The following is a 25,857-nucleotide window of genomic DNA, read 5'->3' as shown; positions in this document are numbered from 1 at the left end:
GTCACCAGGGCAGATTTCCTTCAGCTTACTGAGCAGCTACCTCCCCTATTTTTGCTACCCAGTGACTTAAATGCACATCATCTCCTTTAGGGTTCTCCCAGTACCTGTCACAGGTGCCCTCTTGGCTGAACTTCTTAACCAACTTAACCTCTTCTGACTTAACACTGGAGCACCCACTTTCCTTTCCGACTCCTTGCGCACCTATTCCCATTTGGACCTATCCTTATGCACTGCCCAGCTTGCCTATCACCTTGAGTGGTCCGTTCTTTCTGACACCTACTAGAGTGACCATTTCCCATGTGCTATCTGTTTGCAGATTCCTACCCCATCTGCGTGCACACCCAAATGGCAGCTTAGTAAGGCTGACTGGCAGCTTTACTCCTCCCTGGCGACCTTCGAAGAACAAGATTTCCCCAGTTGTGATGACAAAGTGGAATATCTCACAAACGTTATCCTTTCTGCTGCAGAACATTCCATTCCTCGCACTTCCTCTTTACCATGTTGTGCCCCAGTCCTGTGGACTGAGGCATGTTGTGACGCAATTCATGCACGGAGACATGCTCTCTGTATTTTTGACTGTCATTCTACGATGGCAAACTGCATTCATTATGAACAGTTGTGCGCACAGTGCCGTTGTATTCTTCAGGATAGCAAAAGAGCTAGCTGGATTTCATTCACTAGTTATTTTAACAGTTCAACCCCTTCCTCTGTTGTGTGGGCCAACCATCAACGGCTCTCTGGGACCAAGATCCATTCGCCAATTTCTGGCCTGACAGTAACAGACAATGTCACCGTGGACCCTATTGCCATCTCCAACACCTTGGGCCCCATTTTGCAGATATTTCGAGCTCTTCCCACTATCACCCTGTCTTCCTGTGGAGGCGGCTTGGGCGATACCCTTCTCTTCTCAGAATCATGAGTGCTACAATACCGCCTTTACTGTGAGGGAGCTAGAACATGCTTGCAGTTCATCCCAATATCCCAATCCTCTGCCCCAGGACCAGACGCCATCCAAATTCAGATGTTGCAGCACCTTCCTCTTGCGGGCAAGCACTTTCTGCTTATCACGTACAATCGCATCTGGCACATTTCCTGGAGGTTGGCATGAAGCCAGTCATACCCATACCTAACCCCAGTAAGGACAAAAACCTTCTTTCTAGCTACTGCTCCATCTCTCTTACCAGTTGCATTTTCAAGGTGATGAAATGTATGATTCATGCCTGTCTGGTATTGTGGCTCGAGTCTCGCAATTAACTGACGAATGCACAGTGTGGATTTTGAGTGCGCGTTCTGCAGTTGACCATCTCTTTACTTTGTCCACCCATGTCATGAATAGTTTTGTGCGGAAATCCCAGACTGTGGCAGTGTTTTTAGTTTGGAGAAGGCCTAAGACACATTCTGGAGAACTGGTGTCCTCCATCCTCCTTACACATAGGGCTTTGTTGGACACCTTTATTGAGGAAAACTGTGTGCCTTTGGGTTCTATCCTGAGCTTCATCCTCTATCCTCTCTTCTATCGCCATTAACCCTATAATGGCCTGTCTCCCACTGGGCATTTCTGGTTACCCTTGTTGACGATTTTGCCACCTATTGCAATTCTTTACGGACCTGTCTCACTGAGCAGTGTCTTCAGCAATGTCTTGATTGTCTTTACTCCTGGAACATCGACAGTGGCTTTCGCTTTTCCACTGAGAAAACCTCTGCTTGAATTTCTCTCCACACCATTGGTTTCTCCCACCATCTTCACATCTTGGACCTGTTTCCCTTCTGTTTGTTGAAACTACGATATTCGTAGGGCTCATGCTCGATACGAAGCTGTCTTGGTCCTCCCATATATCTCACATAGCAGCTACCTGTACGCGGTTCCTCAGTGTCCTACTTGTCTTAAATGGTACTTCCTGGTGTGCCGATCGAACCACCCTCCTCTGTTTGTACCGATCCCTTGGCAGCTTCCAGCACACTGCTAAGTACTTACCGCCAAGCTCTTCGCCCTGTATCAGGCCAAGGAGTACATAAGTGACTTGGCCTTTTCGATTGTGTCCTCTGCTCAGACTCACTCAGCACCCTTCAAAGTCTATGTTCACTGTACACTGCATCCCTTAGTGCAATGGTTCCAGGAAAACTGTCACTTGCTCACTCTTTGTGGAGCCAGCGTGGTGTTTCTGTGGATTCTTGGTCATGGTGTGCCAGGAAGCGAGGTTGCGGACACTGCTGCCAAGGCAGCAGTCCTCGTACCTCAGCCCGCTAGTTCCTATATTCCCTCCTATGATTACTGTGTTGCCGTCTGTCAGGAGGTGGTGTCCCTTTGGCATCGCCAATGGTCCTCCCTTCACGGGAATAAGCTCCAGCATATTCTCCCAGTGGCTCAGATGAGCTCTCAGCTGTCCTGCCTGGAGGAGGTCATTTTAACTAGGCTGCGTATTGGGCACTGCCTTTTTAGCCATAATCACTTGATAAGTGGTGCTACCCCACCGGTTTGTACACACTGTGTGCAAGTTTTAACTATGTCACTTCCTGGCGGAATGCCCATTTTTTAACTGTTAACATTCCCGCTTGGGTTTGCCATCTGAGTTATCAGCCATTTTAGCAAATGACACGTGTTCTGTCGACCTTTTTTACTTTTTATACGCCACAGCAATATGGTAAAGGCTGTTTAATTTTTAGTTTTGGACCTTTGTTTCTGTATGGTGTCTTTTTTTAGCCCTTTCTCCACATGCCTGTTTTTAGCTGTCTTCTCTTACATCAGTTGGGACTAACATATTGTCATTTATAACTCCTCTCTGTCTTCATGTTCTATAGTTATTACTTGGGTCCATATGACCCAAGTTGTTTTTGGCACTCTAAACCAAAACAAATTCGATCCAAATGTGTGTGTGTGTGCGTGGCATAATGCAGCGGATTTTCGTGGTTTATCCATGGACCCAGGCATTCAGTGCTCCTTGCCAGGCCAGAGGCTAAGGGCGATGTATTTCAGAAACTGTCTCTGTGTCACTGCAAGAACGTTGCATGGTGTGGCATTTTATAGACAGTTTATTGATTCTAGTACGTTTTCGCACTTCAGAAGTAGTTTATATATTAGAAATTGTGGACGATAAGAAGAAAATTGTGGCAGTTGCTGGCAGTTTGTACCCTATGCACTCGTATTGCTCGAAAGAAAAATCACATAATACGTGTAAAATAATAGATGTAACACAGTGAATAATAACTGACAGTAATAAATATATCAGAACCAACATTTTATTGGCAATCACCTATATTGTTGGTTTACACAATTCTTCCCACCTTATACACTTCAAGAGGCCTATTTTTTCTGACGTTATTTCTGGAATCAGTGAAGGTATTTTAAATCTGTATTGCTACTCCAAGGAAATACATATTTTTGTCCCCATATGTGTTTTGTTTTATTGAAATGAAATAACATCGATGGTATTAATGAAACACACATACCATCTAGCCTGCTTTCTCCATTAAAAAAAAAAAAAAAAAAAAAAAAAAAAAAAAAAAAAAAAAAAAAAACAGTTCATTACAAAAATGTTGATTTTAGTACTTAAGATTTTTATTCACATTAGGAAATGCCCCCTGCTTGCAAGTTTCATTTGGATATTTCCTTGTTTGGCACTACTGGTTCTTGTACCATAGCTGCAAAGACGGATGTCAAGTTAACGTCTTTACGTACCCTTCAGATCTCAAAATTTGTCAGTGAAATATTCTAAAACTAGTCTGCAAATCAGGGAATTTCCCTTGGGGGTACTTATGGGAACCCTGATTTATTTTTACAGCCTTCTTGCATAGGAACAATGTGTTTACTTCCAGTAGTATGCTCCCACAGCAGCAGTCCATATATGATGTCTGTGGAACACTGCATAATATATTGTGATTTGTGTTTCCTGAGGGGATAAATTACTCTTGATAGATTAGAACACACATGTGCAGTGTGTTCAGTCCACGTCAACTTGTTGTACTTTATAATTTCCTGGAGTTTGATGATGTAAATATTATCTGTGGGTCCACTATCACAAAGTTTGTATAATATTTTCTGGGTTTTATCTTGATCAGATTTCATTAAATTTTCTTTGAACCAGTTTTTGGCTGCCTCAAACAAAATTTGTGTCCTTCAGTGCCTTCGTTGAATTTTTAACCTTAGTCATTAACGTTGTATCTTCTGCAAAGAGCAGAGTAGAACCATGACAGCTTAAGTCATTAGCAAGCATTAAAAAGAGTAGAAGGCCAAGTACAAAGCTCTGCAGTATACTGTGTTAACGTGCCATCTCGTGAGACATCACTATTTGGATACGAACACTCCACCGTCTGTCTCGTAGATAAGGTAATAGTGTCTCAAAAATGAATCCGTTTATACCATCAGATGTTTATTTTTCCGACAATGTCTTATGAGAGATGCAATCAAATACAAGAAGAATTAAAGCCGTGCAGTTCTTTTCTTCAAATGCTTCCATTATTTTTGTTATTACATCAAGCATTGCAGTAAATGTAGATTTCGCTCTTCTAAATCCATGTTGGTTATCCAGGAAGAGGCTATCTTGGTAAAAATATAAGTTGGTATTTCATTATAGTTTCAATCACTTTTGCTAAAGGCATCCATTAATGACAGCAACCAAAGGTTCCTCAACATCAGATACAGTATCCTTTGGAGCAGCTCATTACATACCTTACATATAAGTGCACTACCAGAGTGTTCAAAATCTTCCAGAATTTTCGCTATGCCCTGTAGGAGTACTTTCTACCCCCTGGTCAAGTGCAACTATTGCTGATGCTTATATTGCTTGTAATATCAGTTTCTAAATCTGCTACTTGGGCTACATTATTCCCAACACCAATAAAATATTTCTGATAATAATCAGGGCTGTAGGCATTTAAAAGGACAGAGTCCGTTCATTAACCAGTTCCCAGACTGCTTTGCACGGGTTGCAGACTTCAGAAATGAACCTGTCATTGTATGCCTGCTTGGCTGCTTCTACTTCCTTCCTGTAGGGTGTCTTAGCTTTCAGATAAAAGCAGTGACATACCTCTGGCTCTGGCATTGGTTGCTTTTTAAACTTAGCCATATAACAGCAAAACAACATACTTTATTTTATAGCTGAGACTGCGAACATGGGGAATGAACCTCAAACAGAGCACCAGGCATACCGCACCGAAAATTGGAGCGCCGTCTTGTGACCGCACACACTGATCGTAAATGGAACATCTCAGGACAGGTGTAATGGAGTGGACCCTAGAGTGACGAGAACCCACTATGAAGGGGGACAAATAGCAGTGTCAGGTCTGATGAAAATGAGGAGTTACGTTGATATTGTGCATGTATGACACATATTTGGCAGAACACCTGACACCTCAAGATGTAAACAGATTGTCAGGAGGGCCTGAAGGATTACATTCTTACATTTGTTTTGCTATGATTTCCAATGTTTTCACATAGATTCTCCTTTGTCTTTACCATATCAGTACTGATTTGTCATCCATTTTATGGGTCAGATTTTCTGTCTGATCATAGAATCACCTGATTAGAAATTAATTTTTTGATATTAATAAGACCATCCTTTTCGTGTTTGTAATACAGCTACATTTTTCAGATCCACCCTACTGTCAGTTCTTTTCCTATAAGTAGTCTTCTAATGTGCATGTTGTTTGCACAGGAATGGTGTTAATGTAATATCTTCACAGTTAGAATGCTATTTTTATATCTTCTTGTAATTTTGTTTTTAAAGCCTACATCATTTATTTTTGTTAAAAACTGATGTCAGGAGGATTTAATTTTTAAAGTGTGATGTCAGTTCCATGTGACAGACGTTTCCTTTTTGTTTGTCCATTCCTTTCCTTTTTTCTCTCTCTTTCCACAGCCACCATTGGAGAACCTGGCTACTGTAGAAGAAACAGTTGTGCGCGACAAAGCTGTTGAATCTCTGAGGGCTATATCATCGCAGCACAGCCCACAGGATCTTGAAGCACATTTTGTTCCCCTAGTTCAGAGATTAGCTTCTGGTGATTGGTTTACATCACGGACATCGGCTTGTGGACTATTCAGTGTGTGCTATCCACGAGTTTCTGCTGTAGTCAAAGGTAATTTGTCCAGTCTTCACTAATTTAACAGGTGGAGGTAACACATCATCAGGCAGAAATTTTTTGGTAATGTTTCGAAACGTGTCCTTGTATTTCACTTAACATGGGGGATTTTAATTTTGGAAAAAAAAAACTGAATTGTTAAAATGTGCGTGCAGGTAATATGCCAAAAATAAGAATATTAAAATAATACCAGAAGTGTGCAAGTTCATACAGTCTCAACCAAAGTGAAATATTTTGGAACAATTGTTCCATTCATTTTTAATGTGCAGGATTCAAGACAAGTAAAGGACACTCATTCTCACATATCAAAACTTATCATTCATTGTGGTGATCTCTAAGTTATGTCATGATAAACAGGATACTGCAAATCTTGGAATCCAATTTCAAGATAAATTTGAAAGCACATCATACAACTTATAATTTTTAAAATGCTACATTTTGATTATATTCCAATAAAAATGTCCAAAAGCATACAAAATAAATTTATTGAATCTGTTCGATTTTGAAGAATGCAAATCTTATTTCAGATCATTGATGGGATTACAATATTTGAAACCAGTAGTTGGAAGTACTGAGAAGAGTAATTTCCATTTGTGTTAAGCAATTGGAGCACTGATGGTTGGAACATAGCTTGATCTCACCTGTCAGAAAAGTTTTCTTAAAGATCACTAGATTCTGCTATCTCTGAGGACATCATGAAGTTAAAACGAAAACTTACACATTGTGGATGAAATTGATTAGACCCTTGTTTATTGTTGATATATGAGCAGTAGAAGGTTCAGAGAGATGTAGTGATGCAGACTTCAGTAGTACAGTAGTAGTAGTATGACTAGTTGCTCATCGGGTGTTTGATCACTCATGCAGGTGAAGTTATTTCTTGGCTAAGTCAAAAACAAATTATTGTTGGCACATGTACTGTTACGGCAGAACTCACTATTCTAAGAGATGATGTAAAGGGAAAAATCTGACTGAGTAATGAAAACTGCAAAATGTACCATTTCTTCAGATGGACGATTGAGCTATTGTGAAACTGAGAAAATGCCAATTTTCATTGTGATTCAATAACAACCTAAGCCTGAAATTTTTAATGATGCAGAAAATTTTTGTGCAAAATGTAACCATTGAATTTAACTCGACATACAGGGTGTCTCACGAAAGACTCCTGGTAGGGATCCATGGGATGCTCAGTGCGTTTTCTTGCTGTTGCCTGTGTGTGTGCCGCTTGTCGCTGTGCATAGTTCTCGGACACCAATAGTTCGTGTGTACCCTCTACCCTGTGCTACTGGGTGTACTGGTGTTTCCTTTTGAGTTTTTGGTCAAATTTAATTGCTTTAAATATTGTTGATAGACATTATTATTGCAGCTGCACCAAGTCCAGGTCATTCCTTGGTCGTATGTCGCTGGGTCCCGTCCTCAGGCAGAAATACCTGGTGCACTTGCACTGAATGTTGGGATGTTTTGAGGTTCCTGTTGAGTTTCCATTCGGTATGGTATAAACAAAGGACCAACGTGTTTTTTGTGTTGGACTATGCAAAAACAGAAATCATATGTGGAATATCTGCGTGAATTCGTATGAAAATTTCTCGATGTTCGTTTTGCCAATGATTGGACGAAATACAGATTAATGAGGAAATTTCAAGAGACTTGATCTGTGTTGCAGAAGTGAAGGCTTACGAACTTGTTTTAACTGAAAATTAATTATATGAACTAGGGGAGGCTTCGGAAAGAAGTTAAAAATCTGTGCGCCATTTGGCACTTCAGGCTGGTGTGTCAAGAGCATCTGCTCATGGAGTTGTGCACAGACTGAAATTGAAACCGTACAAAACAACAGTACTGGATCAACTGAGGAACTCGGTTACTGTTGCTTGACATAGTTGTTGCAACTGGCTGTTGCAGTCTGTGCACAATGGGGAAGTTGAACCCGGGATGCTTTTTTTTTCTGATGAAGTGTGGTTGCATTTGTCAGGGTATGTAAATTCTCAAACCAATCGATGTTGGAGCTCCAAAAATCCTCATGAATTCATAAACAACCTCTGCATAATGTGAAAATGAGTGCGGTATGCAAATAGTGCAAGACATGTTATTGGACCAATCTCTTTTTATGAAACATTAAATTCTGACAGGTAAGTAAACAATATACTGTATCCTTTTTTTTTTTTTTTTTTTTTTTTTTTTTTTTTTTTTTTTTTTTTTTTTGCGAGAACTAACATCTAACGAAAAAATGTACAATTATGTCCTGGAGAACAATGCAAGATGACACATGACCAAAACTTCTAAGATTGTAATACAAACTGTTTTTGATGATAGGATAGTTGACTGACCACCTCATACTCCAGATCTAAATCCATGTGATTTTTATCCTTGGAGAATGTTAAATGACAAGGTGTATGCAACCAATTCCCATGTGCTTGAAGAGTTGGAAGCCAGTGTTTGGCTAGTCATTTCCCAGACTACAGCGGAAATTGTTTGTGTTTGCTAATGTGTTCAGGAGATGTGATGTTGCTCTTACATCATTTTTAGCACATACTGGAAATAAGGTAAGCTTAGATTAATCAAATGGCCATGTTGTTTATGTTTAACTCAGGAAGTGCACACGTGGTCGACTACTGGCAGATTAGTGTCAGTCGGGTGTGGGTGTAGTAGCGGATGTTTTGTCTGTAGCTGGAGGCCATGACACACAACACGCGAGCACCCTCTCAAGGGTCTTTCGTGAGACACTTTGTATTTAGTTATTATTGCTAAATCAGTAATTGCACATATTGGTGCTGTAAAGAAGAAAGTCAAAAATCTGAAAGTTGGTTTTTCTACTGGTGTGCCTTACTAGGTAGGGTCCTGTTTTAGATGGTGTCCTGTTACCATCCTCCAATTTCTGAGCTTACCTTCTTTTTAAAAATATAAATGTAAAAAAGCTTAATTAACCTAGGGTATTCAACTTAGAAGGTTGCTAGGGTTCAGTGGACGGTGCTGTACTACTTTGAATGGCAAGGAGCAGATACTGAATACATTGGTGCTTATCTCGGAGTATGACGAGAGATAGTTGTGTCAAATGGTGATCCATCATAACAACAAACTGCTTCCAATGACAGTGACATCACAACGGTTTACATTAGATCCATTTGAGCAGTTTCCAGCGAGCTCGTGTGCATACGCAGTTGAATCGTGTATGAGCAGTACCTGTTCCCACTTACGGCTACTTGAAGTACGGATCTTAGCTTTATCAGCAGTAGCAACAAGTAGCCAAACACTAACCAGAAAAATTCTTCTGGCAAATACAAGCTGCCAGTTTCGCACACGCACAAAGCAGTGTGTTGCAGTGGAGAGGGTGTAGTCTCCATGTAATAGTCTCCACGTGACCCATGTTTAGATTTAGTGATTTTTGCTGTTCCTTTTTTGTATACAACTCTCACATCAAATGAAAACAAAATGGATTTCTGTGGCAGAGTGCTAGCAAGTGAATTACAATACAATCACACACTTATGGGAGGCTTATTAGTTGTAGTTCACTGATTTAATTTATTTCCAAGTTTTTGACAGTCAGGCATTAATTGCATTGCAGAACACCGAAGTTATTTTTGCCAATTTGCTAAAGAAATTAGGCATTTACCAATCTTTTCTGCGGAGGCAGTCAATTTATTTGAAACAAAGTATTTCATTCCACAGATTTGACTATTGTCAACTGTTTGCTGGCTTGCAAATGCCCGTTTTTCTCTCCTGGCACATCTGGTGTTATGCCATAATAAAGAATCAAACATTAGATTATACAGTACTGGTGCTCCAAGAAAACTTGCATCCCAAAAACCATAGTATCAGGTTGGGGCCTACTTTGCAAATCTGGACATACGACTGTGCACTTTCAGTCGAATTATGTATTTTGGTCTGGTTTGCGAAATTCCGATGCTCTTGGAGTACCCGCTGGTGCTCTGTTTCATTTATGACATGATGTGAGATCTCTTAATGCTATATAGTTATGAACATGTGGGCTTCCTACATTGTCATAGCTGCGCATGCGCAGTAACGCCATTTTCTGGCGCTCTGACAACTGCTGAAGCAAATTCTAAGAGGTCACGGAAAAATATTATGAATAGTGGTTGAAAAATGTTGTTTCCAAGGTAAATTTCATTTTATGCAAGATGAATTATGTTACATGTGCGAATGTGCTTTGAATTTCTTAAATCACAGAATGTTTATCATTTAAAGCTTAGCACCCTGAGGGCCAACCACTTAGAAGAATTTAGAGCCCAGGCATTTGTGTTGTTTAAAATTTTACTGGCACATTTGTGTGATGTGTATTAAAAGTGTAACGTGTGCAAAAAAAGATCTGTATTATATGTGAAAGCTTAGCTTTTCTTGTAGCTACACAATGTATATTAATTTAAACCCTTAACATTTCCTATTTATGTGTTCCCACTACTGAACAGTGATGTTGCTTGCTATTGGCTGATTGTGTCACGTGTCGTTTGCACTGAATATCTGCTATCATCAGCTGTCGAGATCACGTGACATCAGCTATGATTGGCTTACTGAAGCACAGTGTCTATTTCAGCTGTGTTTTCTGTTCAAATATATACTTTTGCAATATGAAAATTTGCAGTGTACGTGCTGCTGCATATCAAAGATCTTTCCAAAATGCGTTGTGTGGTGTGGGTGGTTTTCTTTTTTTTTTTGGGGGGGGGGGGGGGGGGGTGTTCATTTTCTAAAGTGTTGGGAAGTTCTAAGTCAGTGTATAAATCCTTACCCATTCAAAGGATTGATAAGTTTTATGGTTCCGAGAGAAAGTATTCTGGAAAGAGTGTATCTTCACCTGGTGAAAAGTGTTTTTAACTGGGAAATCGGGGAATTTTTTTTCCTTGTTCACATATACACCCTGAAATATGTATCCTAGTAGAGATCATCATCTTTGATACAGTGTGTCCTACCTATTTGAAAATTGTGGTTGCATACGATGCAGTGTGTAAATTATGCCTTTTTACAACATACAACATTGGTGTCGTGGAAGTCAAGACAAACCGTTTGATATCTATACTTGTTGACTGTCAAGTGAGGAAACACCGTCAGGATTAGTCCACAAAAGCCACCTACAGAGCAAGTATGCTGCATGAGATTTGAATGTTCTATGACCCTCTTATGCCACAAGGTTTGACGGTCTTCACCATTTAAAGTTCATTTCTTTTTGCTGCTAAAATTGTCCTTACACACACCTTGTTCATGCACTTACAATTTGTAAAATTGAATGTTCATGTAAATATTACCTCAAAATATTGTTTCTCTAAACTTCTTACAACAAAACTTCTGTGCTAGTAAGAGTAATGAATTGTAAATGTAATTAATTTTTGCATAATTTTTCAAAAGCTTTTCTTCTTTCATTATCCTCACAGTTAAGTTACTAATGGTAACACATTGGCAACCAAGCCAGAAAATAACTTGGGCCGCAGGGCGGTGTTCAAAAACCCATACCCAAGTATTTCCTTCACACACGAACCACCTACCGCATGAAAACTGGATTCATTTTTTATAAAAACAATGTGTGAAAGTCTCGCTATCTGTCTCTTGATAAATGCTACCTTCTATTGTCAATTTCTAGAATTACCTCGAAAGAAGCAGCACCAAACATAAGAACAGATGTCGCAACTGACTGGACCATTGTGTGCTCACATTGTTGAAAGTTTTGTGTGAATACTTCTTAGGTTTTGCAATGTGAATACTTCTTAGGTTTTGAAGATTGCTGTAATTATGCTACAAATATGTGACAACGGTTAAGTGAGCAAGAAATTTTAGAATATTTTACCAAAGATGTTGCCATTTTCATTTAATCATATAGTAGAGCTATCTGCCCCGAGGAAAAATTATGGCTGTAGTTTTCCCTTGCTTTCAGCTGTTTTTCCACGTTTAGGCAGTTTCTTACCAGAAAGACACCCTGTGCTGGAGCTGTCTTGCTCTAGCCAAATGATTAGGTGCACTTGGGTTGGAAATTATTAGAGCAGCTCTGCTTAAACATCTCTAAAGAACATAATAATTATGAGCGTTTAGGTAGAGTGTAGTAGTCCTCAGTAATGCCGTTTTTCCTGATGTCCATGTTCACATGAAGTTTGAGGATTTTCAGCACCCCAGCAGATATTACTTTTGGAATTAAAGATCCCATTTTCACTAAATGTCACTTCATCAGTAAACAACATTTATGACACAGAGTTGGGATTGTGTTGATGTTACACATTGTAACGGCAGCTAAACATAGCACATATCAGGTAATCATGCTGGTTGAGTTTTTGAGCATGTGTGTTATTGAATGCTTTATACTCATTTTTGTTCCAAACTCTCAGCACTTTTGTATGCTAGATACCACGCTGACCAGTGACTATGGGTACATTGTGAACAGTTATTGTTTACATGCTGCGTGTCGTCTGGTAAGACCCAATTAATCTGTTGTTAATCCCTATGTGCACATCAATCATTTTCAATTCAAAACATTTTAAGCAAAAATAGAAGAGATAGGAAGTACAGATGTGTTGGGTGTCATTGAATTTGTACATCTGCAGACCAGTAATTTCCATTTAGGAGCTAAATTTTTGGTTGTGGGATCATAGCAAAAATTAACAGAAGGGACTATGAAAGTTGCAATTATTTTGTAATTATCCCTTCAAATACTGAGTTCACAAACCACTAAAAGCAAATGTGAAGAAAAATGCAAATCACCCATTTTTTCCATTAGGCTTTTAATGTGTGATTGGCCTACACACTTGCTGTCATCTGCCAGTTGGTGCACCTGTCGGATCTTTCTCAGAACCTGAGGAAATTCTGGTACTACGTAAAATCACTAAGCAGATCAAATGCTTGTATCCAGTCTGGTGTGGCAATATGACAGCAAACCCAAAGATGGAGTTTTATATTTTGTTTTTAAAAAGATCATCCGTGCATGAGGATCGTATAGTCATATCATTGTTTTAATGTTGTACACTCTCTCATATGGTGGATATGAAAATAGGCATGCCTGGTCTGCATCTACACCTACATAGATACTCCACAAGCCACCGTATGGTGTGTGGCAGAGGGTACCCGATACCACTACTTCTCATTTTCTTTTCTGTTCTACTCGCAAATAGAGCCAGGGAAAAACGATTGTCTATATGCCTCTGTATGAGCCTTAATTTCTCGAATCTTGTGTTCATGATCGTCAGGCACAATGTACATTGGCAGCAGTAGAATCGTTCGGTATTTAGCTTCAAGTACCAGTTCTTTAAATTTTCTCAACAGTGTTTCTGGAAAAGAATGTCTCATTCCATCCAAAAATTCGCTTTTGAGTTCCCAAAGCATCACCGATCTTCGTAACCTAACATTTACATGTTGTTCAAAGCTACCAGTAACAAATCTAGCAGCCCACCTCTGAATTGATTCGATGTCTACCTTCAATCCGATCTGGTATGGATCCCAAATTCTTGAGCAGTGCTCGAGAATAGCTCGCATCAGTGGCCTGTATGTGGTCTCCTTTACTGGTGAACCACTCTTTACTAAACTTCCCCCAATAAATTGAAGTCGACCATTTGCCTTCCCAATCACAGTTCTCACATGCTCATTTGATTTCATATCACTGATATTGGGAGGTGGTGCCCCACTGCAGACGCTTATCAAAGGTCTGAGCATACAGAATAGTTGCCCAGGTATGTGAGTAGCTTTAAGACTTCTTAAGTAATAGAACTCAGTATGTTGTCCTCAATGGAAAGCATGTATAAGACACCAGGGTATAGTCGGGAGTGCCACAGGGAACTGGGATAGGACTGCTATTGTTATCTATAAACATAGATTATCTGACAGATGAAAAGCAATGTGTGACTGCTGATGACGATGTAGTAAACAGGAAATTATCATCATTGGATGACAGTTGCCAGATACATGAACGATGGTGGTTCGTGCATGTCGAGGCAGGGACTGCATAGTTGACTGTTCCAAGCGACATTTGTGGTACAGGCATGTGCAGGTTTTCCACTTGAAGAAAGTGTATATCCTGCAAATTCTCTCTCTTGCTTGCAACACTACTGAATGCTCATGGGCTATTGGTGAATATATGATGTAGGTGTGCAGAACAAGCCTAAATTCGGCTGCAATCATTCATGACTTCAACTGTAAAAGGACATAGGATGAAATAGAATTTCTATTTGCTGTGATGAATGGCAGCTTGATTTAAGTGTAGAAAAATGTAAGTTAATGCAGGTGAGTAGGAAAAACAATTGTGTAATGTTCATATACAATATTAGAAGTGTAATACATTAAATAAATTAAAGGCAACCGCTCGCCTATGGCTGACTGATGTGTGCCATATAGAAACTCTTAACAGGATACAGTATTTCATCTAGCTTTTGAGTTTTTACTCTTTTTCTAAAAAGTACACACATTCAGGCACCAAAATGCTCACACCTGCTGCCACAGCAAGACCGTACACTTTTAGATGTGCTGTATAACTGCAATTAAATGTCTGTACATAACATTGCAGAGTGATAGGAAATGGTATGAAAGCACATAAGGGTGGTAGTAGGCAAGGCGAATGTTAGTCTTTAGTATAATGGAAGATTTTCAGTAAAGTGTAGCTCGTGAATAAAGACCACCTTGTATAGTGTGACCCATTTTTGAATACTGCTAGTATGTTTGGTATCCCCAGCTTGTCAGATTAAAGGAAAACCGTGAAAGAATTATGAGGGATGCTGCTAGATTTGTTACCTGTAGGGTCAATCAACATGTGATTTTACAGAGGTGCTGCATGCCTGGAGTAGGGAAGACATTGTTCTTTTGGGTAACACCATTGACAAAATTTAGAGGTCAGACATTTGCGACTGGCAGCAGAACGGTTCCACTGCCACAAATGTCCCTTCTGTGTAAGGACTGTGAAAACGAGATAAAGGAAATTTGGACTTCATTAATTTGAACCCAACAATTATATATATATATATATATATATATATGAAATCCCCAAACCACCTCCCCTACCCTCTGGCTCCTACCCTTGCAACCGCCCCCGGTGTAAAACCTGTCCTATGCACCCTCCCACCACCACCTACTCCAATCCTGTAACCCGGAAGGTGTACACGATCAAAGGGAGAGCCACATGTGAAAGCACCCACGTGATTTACCAACTGACCTGCCTGCACCGTGATGCTTTCTATGTGGGAATGACCAGCAACAAACTGTCCATTCGCATGAATGGACACAGGCAAACAGTGTTTGTTGGTAATGAGGATCACCCTGTGGCTAAACATGCCTTGATGCACGGCCAGCACATCTTGGCACAGTGTTACACCATCCGAGTTATCTGGATACTTCCCACCAACACCAACCTATCCGAACTCCGGAGATGGGAACTCGCCCTTCAGTATATCCTCTCTTCTCGATACCCGCCAGGCCTCAACCTCCGCTAATTTCAAGTTGCCGCCGCTCATACCTCACCTGTCTTTCAACAACTTCTTTGCCTCTGTACTTCCGCCTCGACTGACATCTCTGCCCTTACTCTTTGCCTTTAATATGTCTGTTTGTGTCTGTGTATGTGCGGATGGATATGTGTGTGTGGGTATTCGAGTGTACACCTGTCCATTTTTTCCCCTAAGGGAAGTCTTTCCGCTCCCGGGATTGGAATGACTCCTTACCCTCTCCCTTAAAACCTACATCCTTTCATTTTTCTCTCTCCTTCCCTCTTTCCTGACGAAGCAACTGCCAGTTGCGAAAGCTCGTAATTCTGTGTGTGTGTTTGTGTGTTTTGTTCATGTGCCTGTCTGCCGGCGCTTTCCCGCTTGGTAAGTCTTGGAATCTTTGTTTTTAATATATATATACAAAGATTCCAAGACTTACCAAGTGGGAAAGCGCCGGTAGATAGGCACAATGAATAAAACACACACACAGAATCTGGAGCTTTTGCAACCGGCGGCTGCTTTGTCAGGAAAGAGGGAAGGAAAAGGAAAGTTGAAAGGATGTGGGTTTTAAGGGAGAGGGTACGGAGTCATTCCAATCCCGGGAGCGGAAAGACTTACCTTAAGGGGAAAAAAGGATAGGTATATACTCGCGAGCGCCCACACACATCCATCCGCACATACACAGACACAAGCAGACATATTTAAAGGCAAAGAGTAAGGGCAGAGATATCAGTCGAGGCGGATATACAGAGGCAAAGAAGTTGTTGAAAGACAGGTGAGGTATAAGCGGCGGCAACTTGAAATTAGCGGAGGTTGAGGCTTGGCGGATATCGAGAAGAGAGGATATACTGAAGGGCGAGTTCCCATCTCCAGAGTTCGGATAGGTTGGTGTTGGTGGGAAGTATCCAGATAACTCGGACGGTGTAACACTGTGCCAAGATGTGCTGGCCGTGCATCAAGGCATGTTTAGCCACAGGGTGATACTCATTGCCAACAAACACTGTCTGCCTGTGTCCATTCATGTGAATGGACAGTTTGTTGCTGGTCATTCCCACATAGAAAGCGTCACAGTGCAGGCAGGTCAGTTGGTAAATCACGTGAGAGCTTTCACGCGTGGCTCTCCCTTTGATCACCCTGTGGTTAAACATGCCTTGGTGTACGGCCAGCACATCTTGGCACAGTGTTACACCGTCAGAGTTATCTGGATACTTCCCACCAACACCAACCTATCCGAACTCCGGAGATGGGAACTCGCCCTTCAGTATATCCTCTCTTCTCGATATCCGCCAGGCCTCAACCTCCGCTAATTTCAAGTTGCCGCCGCTCATACCTCACCTGTCTTTCAACAACTTCTTTGCCTCTGTACTTCCGCCTCGACTGACATCTCTGCCCTTACTCTTTGCCTTTAATATGTCTGTTTGTGTCTGTGTATGTGCGGATGGATATGTGTGTGTGGGTATTCGAGTGTACACCTGTCCATTTTTTCCCCTAAGGGAAGTCTTTCCGCTCCCGGGATTGGAATGACTCCTTACCCTCTCCCTTAAAACCTACATCCTTTCATTTTTCTCTCTCCTTCCCTCTTTCCTGACGAAGCAACTGCCAGTTGCGAAAGCTCGTAATTCTGTGTGTGTGTTTGTGTGTTTTGTTCATGTGCCTGTCTGCCGGCGCTTTCCCGCTTGGTAAGTCTTGGAATCTTTGTTTTTAATATATATATACAAAGATTCCAAGACTTACCAAGTGGGAAAGCGCCGGTAGATAGGCACAATGAATAAAACACACACACAGAATCTGGAGCTTTTGCAACCGGCGGCTGCTTTGTCAGGAAAGAGGGAAGGAAAAGGAAAGTTGAAAGGATGTGGGTTTTAAGGGAGAGGGTACGGAGTCATTCCAATCCCGGGAGCGGAAAGACTTACCTTAAGGGGAAAAAAGGATAGGTATATACTCGCGAGCGCCCACACACATCCATCCGCACATACACAGACACAAGCAGACATATTTAAAGGCAAAGAGTAAGGGCAGAGATATCAGTCGAGGCGGATATACAGAGGCAAAGAAGTTGTTGAAAGACAGGTGAGGTATAAGCGGCGGCAACTTGAAATTAGCGGAGGTTGAGGCTTGGCGGATATCGAGAAGAGAGGATATACTGAAGGGCGAGTTCCCATCTCCAGAGTTCGGATAGGTTGGTGTTGGTGGGAAGTATCCAGATAACTCGGACGGTGTAACACTGTGCCAAGATGTGCTGGCCGTGCATCAAGGCATGTTTAGCCACAGGGTGATACTCATTGCCAACAAACACTGTCTGCCTGTGTCCATTCATGTGAATGGACAGTTTGTTGCTGGTCATTCCCACATAGAAAGCGTCACAGTGCAGGCAGGTCAGTTGGTAAATCACGTGAGAGCTTTCACGCGTGGCTCTCCCTTTGATCACCCTGTGGTTAAACATGCCTTGGTGTACGGCCAGCACATCTTGGCACAGTGTTACACCGTCAGAGTTATCTGGATACTTCCCACCAACACCAACCTATCCGAACTCCGGAGATGGGAACTCGCCCTTCAGTATATCCTCTCTTCTCGATATCCGCCAGGCCTCAACCTCCGCTAATTTCAAGTTGCCGCCGCTCATACCTCACCTGTCTTTCAACAACTTCTTTGCCTCTGTACTTCTGCCTCGACTGACGTCTCTGCCCGTACTCTTTGCCTTTAAATATGTCTGCTTGTGTCTGTGTATGTGCGGATGTGTGTGTGTGTGTGCGGATGTGTGTGTGTGTGCGTGTGCGTGCGCGTGCGCGCGTGCTCGAGTGTGCATCTGTCCTTTTTTTCCCCCTAAATGAAGTCTTTCCGCTTCCGGGATTGGAATGACTCCTTACCCTCTCCCTTGAAACCCACATCCTTAAGTCTTTCCCTCTCCTTCCTGAAGAAGCAACCATCGGTTGCAAAAGCTAGTAATTCTGTGTGTGTGTGTGTGTGTGTGTGTGTGTGTGTGTGTGTGTGTGTGTGTGTGTGTGTGTGTGTGTGTGTGTGTGTGTGTGTGTGTGTGTGTTTGTTCATTGTGCCTGTCTGCCGGCACTTTCCCGCTTGGTAAGTCTTGGAATCTTTGTTTTTAATATATTTTTCCCATGTGGAAGTTTCTTTCTATTTTATTTACATCAACATTAATTTGAACCCAACAATTATGTTTGTTATTGTCTCTGTTGAATTTCGAAATCTTCTCTATCATCTTATTTTCTCTTTTCGTTTGTACAAGTAGTTTCACTTTGTATTCATCTTCCTTTTTTCCGTAATCTACCATACATTTTATCCTGCCTAATTATACTCAATAATATGTAATTTACTTCCAAACCATAACCTAAAAATTTTTAACACTTTCAACATAATCGCTGCTATAAAATCCACTGTTCCAAGTTTACAAACATTTCGTGTAAACTCGTGAATACTATTTCACAGCTTCAGTTACTTTCAGGCATTAAACAACCATCTCAGTTATTTCCAACAATTTTCGTTTTATTTCCATTCCCGTTTTTCGCACATAACCGATCATTTTTTAGCAGCTTCCCACAGGTTAACACGTTATTATCTCTTCATTAAACAATTGTTAACCTCATTCTCATAACCTGCCAGTACACAACCAGTCCTTTGAATACATTTACACACACATTTTTCGAGATTTTATTCGAATTTTTTTTCTAATTTTATTTTTTCGGAAATTATTTTTTCGAAACTTTTTTTTCTTTCGAAACTTTTACGAAATTTTTTTCGAAATTTTCTTGAATTTCCCCACGCTTTAACGTGATCTGGAGACAACATAACTACGCAACCTTTGCACCCATTGTTGTTCACCAACCTAAGTTCAGCACAGGATCAACATAGCTCATCTCAAACCAACACATTTTCGACCTTTTTCACACCTTTATCTCTCCCTATATAAATTTCTATTTACTTTCACTTTAACCTCATATTACCCTTTCCACCTTCTAATACCATGTCAACCTCACAACGACCCCATTAAATTTTATTTACATTCCCTTCGCAAACATGCCTTCACCCTAGCCAGATTACGCTCCCATATTTTATTTACTCAGGCTTGTCTGACATTTGGCATTACTCCCAAAGGCCTCACACTTAAAGTTCCCATCTCTGGCTGCAATCCTTCTTTCCATCAGTCCTTATACCAGTTCCAAACAGCACAATCCATAGCCCTCACCCGCCTAATCCTTCACCTATACATCGACTTGGCCAATGAACACACCCGTCAACTCCTATCCCAAATCAAAGTCCTCAATCTTTCCTCTCCCACATCCACACCGGCTGTACATAGCATCCTCCTACAGGCCAACCGCAAATTAGAACAACATGCCACCCTCCACCTCAAAAAACTATCCAATCTCCTGGTTTCCCACCTCCGGAAAGGCAATTCACTCGCCCTCCACAACCTTTTCAACAAACCTCAACCTCCTCTCATTGCACACAGACCCAGTCTCTCCCATCTACTCAATCTCCCACTTCCAGCTCCACTCCCCCCAACACCTCAAAATTCTAGTCAACACAATCTGGAACCACAACACCCCAATTTTAACCTTTCCTCCAAACCCCTCTCCCAATCCGAAACCTCTGTCCTATCCAAAGGCCTCACCTTCAGCCCTACTCCCAGGTTCAACCAAACTGCCCTTGTCAAAGATTTACTGTCCTACACTCGTAGTCTCTGCTGGAAATATCACTTTGCCACGAAGAAAAATAATCCTGATCCCACTCCTAATGATCCAACTCCCCAAGACACTATCCATATTGAACCCTGCCTGCAACAGTTCCGTCCTCCATCACAGCGGGACCCACCTCCTCTTCCTCAAAATCACCCTCTCCAAACCTTCCAGGAATTTCTCACTTCCAGCCTTGGCCTCTCAATCTTTCTTGAAAAACCTTAATCCTACTCCCAACATCACCACAGCCGAAGCCCAGGCTATCCGTGATCTGAAAGCTGACCGATCCATCATCATTCTTCCGGCTGACAAGGGTTCTACGACCGTGGTACTTGATCGTCGGGAGTATGTGGCTGAGGGACTGCGTCAGCTTTCAGACAACTCTACATACAAAGTTTGCCAAGGTAATCCCATTCCTGATGTCCAGGCGGAGCTTCAAGGAATCCTCAGAACCTTAGGCCCCCTACAAAACCTTTCACCTGACTCCATCAAATTCCTGACCCCAACGACACCTCGCACTCCTACCTTCTACCTACTTCCTAAAGTTCACAAACTCAAACATCCTGGCCGCCCCATTGTAGCTGGTTACCAAGCCCCCTCAGAACGTATCTCTGCCTATGTGGATCAACACCTTCAACCCATTACATGCAGTCTCCCATCCTTCATCAAAGACACCAACCACTTTCTCGAACGCCTGGAATCCGTACCCAGTCTGTTACCCCCGAAAACCATCCTTGTAACCATTGATGCCACTTCCCTATACACGAATATCCCGCACGTCCTGGGCCTCGCTGCAATGGAGCACTTCCTTTCATGCTGATCACCTGCCACCCTACCTAAAACCTCTTTCCTCGTCACCTTAGCCAGCTTCATCCTGACCCACAACTACTTCACTTTTGAAGGCCAGACATACCAACAATTGAAGGGAACAGCCATGGTACCAGGATGGCCTCCTCGTGTGCCAACCTATTTATGGGTCGCTTAGAGGAAGCCTTCTTGGTTACCCAAGCCTGCCAACCCAAAGTTTGGTACAGATTTATTGACGACATCTTCATGATCTGGACTCACAGTGAAGAACAAACTACAGAATTTCCTCTCCAACCTCAACTCCTTTGGTTCCATCAGATTCACCTGGTCCTACTCCCAAATCCCATGCCACTTTCCTAGACGTTGACCTCCATCTGTCCAATGGCCAGCTTCACACATCCGTCCACATCAAACCCACCAACAAGCAACAGTACCTCCATTATGACAGCTGCCACCCATTCCATATCAAACGGTCCCTTCCCTACAGCCTAGGCCTTCGTGGCAAACGAATCTGCTCCAGTCCTGAATCCCTCGACCATTACACCAACAACCTGAAAACAGCTTTCGCATCCCACAAGTACCCTCCCGACCTGTTACAGAAGCAGATAACCAGAGCCACTTCCTCATCCCCTCAAATCCAGAACCTCTCACAGAAGAATCCCAAAAGTGCCCCACTTGTGACAGAATACTTCCCGGGACTGGATCAGACCTTGAATGTGGCTCTCCAGCAGGGATACGACTTCCTAAAATCCTGCCCCGAAATGAGATCCATCCTTCATGAAATCCTCCCCACTCCACCAAGAGTGTCTTTCCGTCGTCCACCTAACCTTCGTAACCTCTTGGTTCATCCCTATAAAATCCCCAAACCACCTTCCCTACCCTCTGGCTCCTACCCTTGCAACTGCCCCAGTGTAAAACCTGTCCTATGCACTCTCCTACCACCACCTACTCCAGTCCTGTAACCCGGAAGGTGTACACGATCAAAGGGAGAGCCACGTGTGAAAGCACCCACGTGATTTACCAACTGACCTGCCTGCACTGTGATGCTTTCTATGTGGGAATGACCAGCAACAAACTGTCCATTCGCATGAATGGACACAGGCAGACAGTGTTTGTTGGTAATGAGGATCACCCTGTGGCTAAACATGCCTTGGTGCACAGCCAGCACATCTTGGCACAGTGTTACACCGTCAGAGTTATCTTGATACTTCCCACCAACACCAACCTATCCGAACTCCGGAGATGGGAACTCGCCCTTCAGTATATTCTCTCTTCTCGATATCCGCCAGGCCTCAACCTCCGCTAATTTCAAGTTGCCGCCACTCATACCTCACCTGTCTTTCAACAACTTCTTTGCCTCTGTACTTGCGCCTCGACTGATATCTCTGCCCTTACTCTTTGCCTTTAAATGTGCAGATAGATGTGTGTGTGTGTGTGTGTGTGTGTGTGTGTGTGTGTGTGTGTGCGTGCGTGCGTGCGCGCGTGTGCGCGCACTCGCAAGTGTAAACCTGTCCTTTTTTTTTCCCCCTAAGGGAAGTCTTTCCGCTCCCGGGATTGGAACTTACCCTCTCCCTTAAAACCCACATCCTTTCGTCTTTCCCTCTCCTTCCTGAAGAAGCAACCATCGGTTGTGAAAGCTAGTAATTCTGTGTGTGTGTTTGTGTGTTTTGTTCATTGTGCCTGTCTGCCGGCGCTTTCCCGCTTGGTAAGTCTTGGAATCTTTGTTAGTGATGACATTATCTTAGCTTTTGGAACTATTATATCCCTTTTTGAGCAATATAGAGAAATAGGTCCGGTCCGTAAGGTTAAAAAGGAGTAGTAGGAACCTCCTGTAGTGAGGTGGTCCCAGTGACCTGCCTTTCCTTCTTGAATTCCAAAATATAGTTTTTATCAAGAGTACTCAACATCTCACCTCCTAAATATTAGTGCTGCTCAGAAACTCTCTCCCATAATTCATTAGTTTTATTGATTGTATTTTAGTTTAGGTATAGATAACCTTTGGTGACCCATGGGCCTGATTCACATACTTTGTGGGCTGCTTTGTCACATGATGTGGCAGCAGCACTTCTGGCACATGAAGTAAAAACTATAGCATTAATGTTTCTAGGGTAAGGCATGTATATGAATGGCACCCCTTTTCTGACACACCAAGCCAACAAATTACATCTCAAAACATGTTTTTGAGAGTACATTCATTTATATTCACTTATTATTTTAATATGTTTATATTTATTTACCCATCATGTTTCTTTACTTCTAGTATTTGACAGTAGGTGTCTTAAAGCTTCTGTTGCAAAACTACGCAACACCAAAGAAACAATGTACATGACATACAAATAAATGTTAACACCTGAAGATGGTATGCTAGACATCTTGAAATGTCACCATGGAGAAATAAACACCTATAAAAGCAACTGGTTGCAGCTAATTTGTTATAAATTACCTTCAGTTTAAACAGTTACAGCACTCTAATACATACGCAATGAATAAGAATTATTTATTTTTGGTAATGCGAGAAACAGTAGAAAAAGCAGTGAGGTAGGCAGTTCCAGTCTAGTGGTTAGGAGTAACTTGACTATTTGTGGCCAGAGGCACATCACTGTAGTGTTTGAAAGTTAGTGTTTTAAAATCCACAGACATGAGTAACAAGAATTTTTTAAAAATATTTGTACAAAAATACTGTTGGTGCGTTATTGGGAACCCATGGTTTAGTTGAACAGTCTTGTTACAGATCATGATGTGGTACAGATAGTTTAATTTTTTGTTAATTGTGTGACAGCATTTAATGCTGCAGTTCTCAAGTTCTCTTTAAGTAAAAATATTTATTGTAACTTTGTTGTTAATAAAATTATTTTGTTCAATGTTGGAAAGCAAGGCGTAATCAGTAACAGCTTGAAAACAACTGGATTTGGTATATATTTCAGTGTTACTTTGCTATGCCTTGACATAGCCTCAGTTTGTTGAGTACACAGAAGCAAAAGTTTAATTTATGTAATATTTTTGCATAATTATTCGCATTAAGTAACAAAATTTGCCTTCCTTTTTAATTAGTTAGATTTTTTTACAGATTATGGGAAGCACAGGGTCATCAGCTTTAAAATAGAAATGTGATATTTCTTTTTTCATTTCTGTGCAGCGGATCTACGCCATCATTTTCGTAACTTGTGTCAAGATGATACTCCCATGGTACGACGAGCGGCTGCTAGCAAATTGGGCGAATTTGCGAGAGTGGTTGAAGTGGAGTATTTGAAATGTGATCTCATTCCAATGTTTGTGAACTTGGCACAAGATGAACAGGTACACTCATTTTCTTCATATATATTTTGAATTATTTCCTTTTTTGCAACTTAGAAATTTTTTTCTGCAAAATGCTCGTAATATGAAAGCTGTAACTAAATAATACTTATATGCAGACAAAATATTGTCATGACTACACAATAAATTAGTGCAGAATTGAAGACCAAATGGAAATTCCAATTTTGTTAGGCTGTCACACTATTTTTTTACAAGACAAATCAATGAAAATAATAGCCAAGAAATGTTTTGTGAGTTTTTATGTGTGCAGTGACCTGTTTTTGACCATTAAGTACTTACTTAGGTTACGGCAAATTGTAAACCACAAAAAAATTTCAACATATTTTAGTTTGAGAGAATTTTTGTCTTCTTTTGTATTAAGGAGAGCAAATGGGGAGGAAACCCTGAATATGAGTGAGTTTTCAGTTGGTGTAAATCCAGTTGCCAAACTAGTTTCCAAGATTCCGTACAATTTATGCTAAAGTTATGTATAAAGGACGAATTTCCTAGTGTCATCTGTTGACATCAGTTGAGATCCCAGATGATATTACTCTTTTATCTTATTATTAGCACAATCTCACCATCGTATGTGGTATGATGGTGCAGAAAGTGTTAAACTACTTTGCATGATAAGTATTGTGTATAGAATGTAGAGTCAATGGCACAATAATCAAACATTGACTGGCATTGTTGTTTGGCAGTAACACTGCGTACTGGCACTTCACCCTGTGTGAATGTGTGTATCGTCTACATAAATAAATTGCTTTTTAGTGTTTGGTGATTCTCTTCTTTTTAAAGTAGTTCATTTTAACATCTTTTGTAATGCAGTTACACTAGCAAAATAATTATGTTTAAAGTTCAACAGTGTGCAGCAGGATCTTTGAATTTTCCATGGAATTGATATTCCTTTGTGCTGTCCACAGTATTGGAGAACAGCAATGTAATTGCACGCTTATGTAAGTGGATTACCCATAAAACAAACAATCTAAGCAATTTTCGTATTCTTACACACACACATGCAAATTTATGGCTTTTTCCCCATATCTTCATGGGGTCGGCATATTAGTTATTGGATTTGACAGTATTAGTGGGGGGGGGGGGTGAGGGAGGCTGAGTGCCCTTCCCATCCCCAACCTTCCCCCTCCCTCTAGTCTTGCTCTTCTGGTGGTAAAGAATTTATGTATCCCACTTGTATGTGTGTAGTAGTGTTATCCAATGTAAGAGTGTGTAAATGTTTTCTAAAGGTTTGAAAATCGTGTAACTGAAGTGGTTACTGGCTTAGTATTCACCTATTCAGATGTGGAAAACTGCCTAAAAACCACATTGAGGCTCCCCAGCACTCTGGCCCCTACTTCTGAGTTACCCATGTTGGCAGCACTTCTTGATTCGAATTCTGGAGTATTTACTTCATCGTCTTTGGTGAAATAATTTCAGAAAACTGTAATTTTGTATTTGTTTAAATTTGTAATGCTCTTTTGTTGCTTCTGCAACAGTGTTCTTACCTGTTCTGCATACCATAGGGGGCCAGTTCCGTCTCTTGTTAGTTTGGTATAAATCTCTTTGCTGCCGATACTATTTCATTGAATTTGTGCCAT

The 25,857-nt window shown here is 41.3% G+C and overlaps 1 protein-coding gene across 1 annotated transcript in view; it reads left to right on the top strand.

The window, feature by feature from the left end:
• Positions 1–25,857, top strand: part of LOC126279040 (serine/threonine-protein phosphatase 2A 65 kDa regulatory subunit A alpha isoform-like) — a 91,875-nt gene that overhangs the window by 10,825 nt on the left and 55,193 nt on the right. The window contains exons 3-4 of the mRNA XM_049979444.1: positions 5,856–6,075; positions 24,105–24,265. Of these exons, the coding sequence (XP_049835401.1) occupies positions 5,856–6,075; positions 24,105–24,265 (381 nt within the window). The remainder of the gene's footprint in view (positions 1–5,855; positions 6,076–24,104; positions 24,266–25,857) is intronic.

This window comes from Schistocerca gregaria, chromosome 6, assembly GCF_023897955.1.
Source record: "Schistocerca gregaria isolate iqSchGreg1 chromosome 6, iqSchGreg1.2, whole genome shotgun sequence".
Lineage (NCBI taxonomy): Eukaryota > Metazoa > Arthropoda > Insecta > Orthoptera > Acrididae > Schistocerca > Schistocerca gregaria.
The sequence above is the reverse complement of the archived record's forward strand: the minus strand, read 5'-3'. Positions and strand labels throughout refer to the sequence as shown.